Source organism: Furipterus horrens, unplaced genomic scaffold, assembly GCF_987537825.1.
Source record: "Furipterus horrens unplaced genomic scaffold, mFurHor1.1.pri manual_scaffold_9, whole genome shotgun sequence".
NCBI lineage: Eukaryota > Metazoa > Chordata > Mammalia > Chiroptera > Furipteridae > Furipterus > Furipterus horrens.
This window is the reverse complement of record NW_028327179.1, coordinates 103,334,194-103,343,485: the sequence shown is the minus strand read 5'-3', so window position 1 is coordinate 103,343,485 and position 9,292 is coordinate 103,334,194. Positions and strand designations below refer to the sequence as shown.

At 50.9% G+C, this 9,292-nt stretch overlaps 1 protein-coding gene across 1 annotated transcript; it reads right to left on the bottom strand.

Annotated features, from left to right (window-relative positions):
• Positions 1–388: 388 nt before the first annotated feature.
• On the bottom strand, positions 389–9,292 carry LOC150002411 (proteasome subunit alpha type-4-like). The gene is made up of 5 exons (XM_090287749.1): positions 9,255–9,292; positions 3,915–3,938; positions 3,232–3,397; positions 1,923–2,000; positions 389–1,594 (listed from the first exon to the last, which is right to left on the bottom strand). The coding sequence occupies exons 3-5, from the start codon at positions 3,369–3,371 to the stop codon at positions 1,561–1,563; spliced, it is 252 nt and encodes an 83-aa protein (XP_090143875.1). The 5' UTR covers positions 3,372–3,397; positions 3,915–3,938; positions 9,255–9,292; the 3' UTR covers positions 389–1,560.

Genomic DNA, 9,292 nt, shown 5'->3' with positions numbered 1-9,292 from the left:
CTGTAGCGGGTGCAGGGCTTGCACTGTAAACGGGCCTTTCACGTGTTTTCGGAGCGGTTTGCGTGAACGCGTGTGTGTATACATGTGCACGCACACACTTCCGGTCCTAGGAAGAGCCATCGATGTCGATGACTGGCAACAGGTACAAGAATGTGATTCCCACAGAGGCCGAGGGCCACGGGTTCTCCAAGACGGTATGGACACAGCAAGGGAGGCCTCCAGGGCACAAGTCCCATCTTTCCCTGCTTATGACACTCGCACCCACCAACTTTAGCCTCTTGTGTCCCGGCACCTCCAGGGCTGCCCCAGGACACTGAAGCATGAAGGATCACAGACCCACTAACCCCGGTGAACAACAGTGACTGCTACAGACAATTCTCCTTCACCGTTTCCATTCTTACCGAGTTTTATTCCCAGAAAAGGGGGGAGGGGGGTAGAAAGGCCCATGAAGAGCAGTCACCGCTCAACTTACAGAAAGGCGAGGCCCCGATCAGAGGCTACCATCCCTCTTTCCCACCGTCCGGGTTCAAAAGCCAACACGTGCTCACTGTGGAAGAGGGCGGCTGAAATGGGGCTCAAAAGATTTATAAGACCCCCAATTCTGTCTTCCACGTATCCTTTTCTTTTTGTTCTTTTTCTTTCTTCTCACGCTCAGCCTTAGCTTCTTCTTCCTCGTGTCTTCTGATCAGCTGTTCCACTTCCTTCTGTCCGAGGACTCCGATGACCGTCTTTCCATTCTCTCTGGTCGGCGTGGCAATTTCCACTGGGGGCAAACACACACACGCACGGCTGCGTTATAGCAATCACAGGTGCTAAAGTTGTTGCAGCTACCTTAAAATACCGTTTACATTCATCGCCGTTGCAAAATCACGTTAGGTACCTATCGCTAGGTTTTACAGCAACACAGAAATACTCACGGCGCCGTTATTGCCAATGCGTGCGGCCTTCCATCCCCCGTAATTTCCGCTTGGGTCGCTCCGATAGAGCTGAAAGCCGTAACGCTTATCCCAGCCAATGGACAGCAGCGAGACGCCAAAGGCACGTTTTTCCCTTTAACCAAGAAAAGAGGACCGTCAAGCACATCAGCCGCCCAAAGGCAGTATCGCTACAGTCACTCGAGCTCCCCGAACGTAGCTGAAGCACCTTTCTTGTGAAGCTGAGCATTCGTAAGTGGCTCTGTTCTGGCCACCACAGACTAAGGCCCACCAAAACGTCCACTTGCTTCCGGGAGATGGGCACAGCCAGGAGACGGAGTTAAGACCCGGAGGACCGCTACTCCGTGCTGAGTTTAATTATTAGGTAAGAAAAGCAATCGGTTTCCAGATTTAAAAAGGCTATTTCTGCCTCTCGATGGTCTATTAATAAAACATATGATAATACATATCGCGGAAACCACGAAGCGCAAATGTACAAAAAGTTTTTCACTTACTTTTCAATTTCTTTTTACCATCTCATAAAAAAATTATTACCTAGAAAATGTTTCCCCTTTCTGGAATAAATATGCCCCAGATTTCCTACCTCCAAACTGCGCGTATGCTTGTTTGATATCACAGAGCGCTGTCACCAACTGCTCACGAGGAATTGGCTCCCGATACTGTAATAAATAAATACCTAGGATGAAAACACTGGCATAGTCATCATTTTTTCCTAAGACACAAAAATCTAAGCAAAACATATTCTGGACATAAACCTGCGCCATGGGGGGACATTGACAGTCACCTGTCATTTGAAAGGGGAGCAGGGGAATGTCAACATCCTAACAATCTTATGACCATAGCATTTTATAAGTTCGGGTTAGAAAAAAGAAGCAATTTTCAATTAATAAATCTGCGATGACTCTCATCTTGGCAAAAACGAGTTCTCCTTAGAGATATCAAGCAAACTGACTTATAGATCGTCAGTCACACTCTCTCTGACCATACCTTTGGGCAATGAGCCTCAGTTCGTTGGTCAGAACGTTAGCGTCAGAAGTTACGCCGGCCACGGTGCAAGCCATGCCCCTGGAGGAAGAAAAAAAAAAATGTACTCATGTGTCTGTAAGCAGAGCAGGTGTCTGAGAGGGCCTTTAAGAAGTATTTGCAAAGCCCCAAGTTCCATGATAAGTTTACCATGCTCGCGTCAATGCTCTGGTTTTCTTCTGAACAGACAGAAACTACAGAAGGTTTATCTTTGCAGGACAAACCTGACGTCGTTTATAACATGAAAGATACACAGCGCCCCCTCCAGTTCTTCGATAGGCGTATTCAGCGCCACGACGCCGAACAGGGCGAGAGAAGGAGCACTAGGAAGCTAAAGCAAGTCCCGAGAGGGTCCAGAAGCAAGACAGAGGTTTTGCCAGAGGGGAAGAAAAACTACCCCCACTCCTGGGTCATCGGTATTCTCACCTCCAAAGGCCTGGCTGGCCGGGGCGGAGGGAGGGGGCTCAGGGGCTAGGCTCCCAGGAAAGGCGCCTTTCCTTTCTTTGCTGCCGCTCCCCGAGGGCTGCGCTGGCTCCCCTAGAGCTGGCACCCTCTGTCACCTGCTGTCACTACACCTCCGCAAGCCTGCCGGCTGCCGAGCGGCCCGTGGCCCGGCGGTGACTCTGGAGGGATGACGCTTCCTTGGACACGCATCCAAAGGCCCTAGAACCGGCACCCGCCTCGTCCCCCACTCAGGGGGGAAGTCTCTGACAGGCAAACCCAGTGCCCCGCCAGCTAGGAGTCCCGCACGCCCAATGACGCAAAACTGACGGGGCTCATCTAAACTGTTCCCAGACCTCCAGGGGTAAGATTCAGGACACTTCCACACAATTCCCGAGTAGCCGTTCTGAACACTCGGGGAGCCTGCTACGTGTCAGACCCTGCGCTAGTGTATTTCACTCGTTTTACTCTAGTTCATTAAACGGCCACCACCACTCGAGGCGGCACCGAAGCCCAGAGAAGGAAAGCAACGGGTGCGAGGTCACACAGACTTAACCCAGATCTGCACACCTACCACGCCTGTACTCCGAACAGTATAGAATAGTTTCTCCACCTAGGGCTTGGCCCTGCACGTCAAAAGGATAACGTATCGTCCGAAGCCTCAAGGAAGTTTCAAACAAGAATCAAAAATGTCCACCAGTAAAGGCACAATAACAAGCGTTCGCTTCAAGTTTACTGCGGCACACGGGCCAGGCCTCCCGAAATACGTGAGGTCCTACGTATGTGAGCACGTGAGGTATCGAAACCCTCTCCCCCCTGTGAGCTCACTTACTCATCATCGAGCTTATAAATTTTTTCAGGGACAACAACTTCATCAAGCAGCTTGTGGATGTTGCGTCGCTCTGCTGCAAGCCAAACACCGTCGTTCGCTAAAGTTCCCGGACAGGTGCCCGCACGTCCGATGGCCTCCATGGCGTATTCAACCTGGTACAAGCGACCTGCAAAACACAAGCGGTGAGAAACCGAGACTCCCTTCTGGGTGCTTGCACCACTGGGCCAAGAGAGTCAGCGGGAACCCTGACAGGCTCTACCCTCGAGTCCCTCTCTCGTTCTCTCGTGCTGCGCGCGATCGACCTGGTGACCATAATGACATCAAAACACAAGAGAGCATGAACTATTCAAAAAGTGTCTTGACTTCCGCCCCCCCACCCCCACCCCCCCAAAAGTCAAGCACTTAAAAATACTTTTGAGACAGATTCTACAATTCCTACTTTGCCTCCTGGAGAAAATATAGTGGTCCTGGAGTCATAGCTTCGAGACCGCAAAGGAAAATATATACCCATGACTCCCGTCCACTGAAAGTAACTCCTGCATAAAACACATCCTGGCACCCAGAGTCCAGTGTGTAGCAGGGAACCGATCATTTCTTCCCACCCCCATTTTCTCACGCAGGTCTGTAAGCTGAGTACCAGACCCTTTGTCAGGCGATAGCTTACGGACGTGTGCGGAACTTACCGTGTGTTCTGAACTTTACGGCTCCTGTCAAAAGAAAGTAAGATCCTTACTAAAACGAAAGTTACAACTGAAAAAGCATTTCCACGGCTTAAAACCGTTCCGTCCACCCCCTTCTTTGGCCGAGGTGAGGGACGCAAACACGATTTGACACAGGTGGAGACCGAGGCACCGGGGCTGGACGGGAAAATCGAAAAAGCCCTTTTTTGGAAAAAAACCAACGCAGAAAAGGAGCCCAAATGAGACACGGTAGAGGCAGAAAGAGGGATGAGACCCTGCAGGTCCAAGAGGAAGAACTGGGGAAGGAGAAAGAACGGGGCGTCCAGGCGGAGCAGGAAGCTTCAGCAGAAAACACTGAGTCAGACGCCTCACGGGCAAGAGACAAACGGCCGAAGCTCAAAAAAAAAGAATCGCAGCCGCTCGAAAGCTAAGGCAGTATCCTGACCACGGAGTCCAGGAGGACGGACACGTGAAGAGGGGCAGAGGCTTCTCCCGGGAGGGCCGGGGTCCTGCATGCGGAAGGAGGCGGGGGGTTGGGGGTGGGGGCGTGGGGCGACCTCGGCCCCCAGAGCACATTTCCCAAATAGCGGAACACCAGACTAAGGCCGCAGGACCGGCGCGCCCAGACGAGATTTCTTAAAGGTGGGCCGGGGCCTCGGGGCCTGCCTGGCACTTTGGGAGGCAGTGACCTGCGACCAGGCTGCCGGAGAGTCCTCATCCCCATGCTCCACGCCGGCCGGCGCAGCCGGTACCCCCGCGGCGCCCGAAGGCAGGTACTAACCGGAGAAGAAAAACTGGAATCGAGGGCTACACGAAGGGCCTCACGCCACAGGAAGAACCCACTGTCGCCCCGCCGAGTGTCCGCTGCCCATGTGGCCCACGCGCGAGTGCAGAACGATCTCGCGGGGTGGGGGGGGCGGGGAGAACGGGCCGAAGATACGGAAGTCCTCCGGGGACGGGGCCGAGGACAAGGAAGCCCTTCGGGGGCGGAGACAAGGTGGCGGAAGACTCCCGGAAGCGGGGCGAGGCTGAACACCGGGAAGCCCTTTGGGGTGGGACCAAGGTGGCGGAAGCGTGGCGGAAGTGCGGCGGAAGGTCAGACCTCCCCGGAGGCGGCTTCTAAGCCCTCCAGGGGCGGGGACCAGGTGCCGGCAGCCTATCGGAAGCGGGGCGGAGGCGGTGCAAGACCTCCCTCCACATCTTTCCAAACAGTACATTTCACTTACAGCGAGTTTACGCGGCGACACATTCAGCAGGCTATTTATATCGCCCTGCTTTTCTCCCCGCCAGGCCGGTCATATATCATGCTAAGTCCATCAACATTTCTTCTGAGAAGGAGCCAAGTCCATTTTTATTTCCTCTGGGAGATGCTGGGACTAGGTTCATTTGCATGCAGTTCCTTTGCGTACGTCAAAAGTCCGGGTGGGCGTTCCAGCCGCCGCCAGGTTCTGATGCCAAAATCTTTGTCAAAGCCAAAATCTCCGAGTGGCCAGCCTGCCACTGCCTCTCTGACCTCATCTCCTGCACTCCTCCCCAGGGGTCCCTCGCCTCTAGCCACACGGGCCTCCTCGCTGCTCCGCAAACACACCGGCACACGCCAGCCTCGGGGCCTTTGCACTCGCGAAAGTTCCCCCGGCCTGACACACCCTCCCCGGGGTAGTCCCACGCCCGGCTGCTTCTCAGGGACACCTTTCCAGACCATCCTATTCAGACCCCGACACGCCCTGTCCTCCTTCCCAGTGTATTCTTCTCCAAGCTTACCAACACCCAAGGAGCCGAGGCACAGGCTTGAATCTCTGTGAAGCTGCTACGTAGAAAAAAATACCGAGGCCACAGCTAGAACGGCAGCTTCGTAAAGCTTGTACGTACACTCTGCGTCCCTAGAGTGCCGCAGCCGCCGGGCGTCCCTAGAGTCGCGGAGAGGACAGAAGAATAAATAGCTTAGCGGACGGCCCCCCGAGCGATTTGACCTACAGAGGAGGATGGCATTGAATACAGAATGACATGCACACCTACCACACCCACTAACTGAGATATGGCGAGGCCAAACTGGATTTTTATCTTGTCATTCGTGGGTGTTGCACAGGACGAACCCATCTTTCGTCGCCTCGAAATAAATCCTTAAACAAGCTATCTTCATGTTTTGCAATAAAGAACGGTTCGGCTAATCCTGTCTAACAAATTTTTAAAAGTTAGCGTACTGGCTTCTCTCCTACAAATAACTTTTAAAAGTTCGTCATCATTAGTGAACCAAACTATTAGTTAGGCTATTATTAATAGTACTTTTAAGGTGAAATATTAATACAATTCTTTGTGATCAATAAGGAACACTCCGGTTCAGATATGTTTTTAAGTTAAATCAGAGGACTCTCATGGAAATAGGCAGAGTTCCCTAAGAAGCACTCGGTACTTAGTACAGACTTATTTAACTTCCGAGTAACAGAAGCCTTTAAATGACCAGTTAGGGGGTTGCTTGACACAAAATTTCAAACCTAGAAAACATGTATGGGAGTAAAATAAACGTATCAACGGTAGATGTAAAATAAACGTGCTTTAATTTACATGTTTTTAGAAAAGATTTTATTGATGTATTTTTAGACGGGAAGTGGGGAGAAATAGAGGGGGAGAAACATCAGTGTGTGGTCACTTCTCATGCACCCACACTGACTGGGGACCTGGCCTGCAACCCAGGTCTGTGCCCTGACTGGGAATCGAACCAGCAACCCTTTAGTTCACTCAATCCACGGAGCCACACCAGCCAGACATACATGATTTTAATATACAAAGATATATGAGGTACATAGTAGGTGCTCACTTTGTTGAATGCATACACGAATGAATACACGAGTCCATACCATCTGACAATTCCCTTTTCTTTCCAATATTCGGAGTTTCATCGCCGGTCGCGAAACAACTTTCACCTAGTTGCAGAAATTTGCTATTAAGGATGATGAGGCATTAGCCTGCGCTTCTTAAAATTGGAGACCTAGTCTTACTCAGATTTGAGTATGAAGAGAGGGGATAACAGCACGCTGGTTAAGAACACAGGATTTTCAGGTGGACGGCTTGGGTTCCTTCCAGCCTCTAACACCTGCTGTCTGACCTGAAAGCAAGTTACCTCCTTCTCTGCATATCAGTTTTGCCTTCTGTAAAACTGACCACGGTGAGGATGAAATAAAACTGTGCATGGAAGTGCCAGCACGGGGTCATTCTGATTATTCCACAAATGACTACTAGAGTAATGGTAACCGATAGACCTCCAAAGACAAAAATACACAGAAATATTGCAACAAAAGCAGTCACTGCCTGCAGAGCTACTGATTCTGCCTGAAACCTCCCGGAGGGCCACTAAAGGTCATTTCCCTACAGATCATCCGAGGAACGGAACCTTGCAAAATACGAGGGAAGAGCTTGTCTGTGGAACTGGGCACTGTCTGCACAGTACAATGACAGTTCAATAAGAAGCTTTCCCAGAGTCTACACCCTTTAAAGCTAATAATGATAATTAGAAGAGCAACCTACTAATAGCACACAGATGACATATTTCAAAAAAAAAATAGTGAAGGGGTTCAAGCAGTGACGCACACTAAAAACAGTATAAGAACAAAAATAAGAAGGTATTGGGCCGATAGTTAAAAATACAAACAACACGGGAGAAAAACTGGGACAACCGTAAAAGAACAACAATTTAAAACAAGACCAAAAAATTGCCAATAACAGGAGACAAAGTAAACTGGATACATAAAAGGTATAAATAAGAAACATGACATTAACACTCTGAGAGACTTAAGTTTTGGCTGTACAAATTCAATTTTAACTTTGAATATCATTTCTCTAGTACTGTCTCAAATTTGGGGAGTTAGAAGAATGATTTACCTAAAAAATTTGGTGATTAAGGAAGAACGAAAGACTGCAAAGCTGAAAACCTTATTTTGAATACTTGGCACCACCACTCGTTTAGCTGTGAACCTGCACATGCCACAATATCCTAACCTACATCAATATGGATATCTATTGGCACAATGTCAATAATTGTTAAAAGTGTATGGCAAGAACTCTTCAAGTCATTATATTTGAATATTTTATGTATGTTTGAATTTTTTAATTCTAGAAAATTAATAAGAAAGGATAACTTCTGCTTTGCTGCCTCACTGTTGTGCAGAAAAAATTAAATAAGCTATATTATCTTACTAAGTCAGGTAGTATCTAGGTAGTTTGCCACTCTTTTTTTTTTTTACCCCCGCTACGACTACTCACACTTAGTGTGCTGGGGCAGACGTGCGCTCTGCACAGTCTCCCGCTGGCCTTACTCCTCGCTTTCGGGGTTCCTACAGCCACCCCGAAAGAGCACTGGGCCTGATGATGGGGTACATACGAAGCGTTTCTGGAAATCTGTTAGCTCTTCTGAAGCTCCATCCAGGAAGGCTGAGTCTATTAAAGATAGAAGCCTGTTAACCCTAGGCTCATTAACGCTAAACCTATCAACCCTGAGCCTAGCCATCTAGCCCTATCCGTACAGTGGACTCGGTGAGCTTCCCTTAGCTGTAATTCCCAGAGCTCCCCACAGGAGGGCAGCACTGAGACAGACGGGGAGCCACAGCCGGCAAGCACACTGACAGGTTGATGGAAGAGTTCCTCTGGAGCGCACAGGAGCAGGTGAAGCGCGTTGAGTTCAGTGGACTTAAGTGGCTTCTTGGCAATCCCAGAGCCTGGCGTCCGAATCGAGAGGTGATGATTTGCACTTTCTAAAAAAGTCTGAGCACCATCAGATTAAGTAAATGTTGAGTTTACTATTGTAATTTGATACCGTAAACCTCTCCATAGAATTGCGGAGGACGTGTAAGACCTTCGGGAGCAGGACAGAGGACTCCGAAGTCTCGGGGGCGGGGGCCGGGAAGGGGACACGGCGGTTCTTAGGGGTCGGGGACAGGGTGGCGGAAGACTCCCGGAAGCGAGGCGAGGCCGAACACCCGGAAGACCTTCGGGGTGGGACCAAGATGGCGGAGCAGGCTACGTGGACCTTCGGGGGTTGGGCCTCGGCTGCGTCAGACCTTCTAGGGCGGGAACAAGATGGCGGGTCCGCCGCAAGCGGAAGTCGCCCGGAAGTCCTCTGGGGTGGCACCGGGAGGGCGGAAGTGTCCCGGAAGTGCGGCGGAAGGTCAGAGTTCTCGGAAGCGGCTCCTGAGTCCTCCAGGGGCGGGGGCGAGGTGCCGGAACGCTATCGGAGGATGTGTAAGACCTTCGGGAGCAGGATAGAGGACCCCGAAGTCCCTGGGCGGGGGTGGGGCAGGGAAGGGGACGCGGCAGTTCTCCAGAGGCGGGGACAGGGTGGCGGAAGACTACCGGAAGCGGGGCGAGGCCGAACACCCGGAAGACCTTCG

Bases quoted from the DNA above. Each gene is read 5' to 3' on its own strand.
- LOC150002411 (XM_090287749.1), bottom strand. From the start codon at position 3,371: ATGGAGGCCATCGGACGTGCGGGCACCTGTCCGGGAACTTTAGCGAAC. The intron at 2,001-3,231 runs GTAAGTGAGCTC...TTCTTCCTCCAG, and splicing joins ATTTATAAGCTCGATGATGA to GGGCATGGCTTGCACCGTGG. The intron at 1,595-1,922 runs GTATGGTCAGAG...TATTTATTACAG, and splicing joins CTGAGGCTCATTGCCCAAAG to TATCGGGAGCCAATTCCTCG.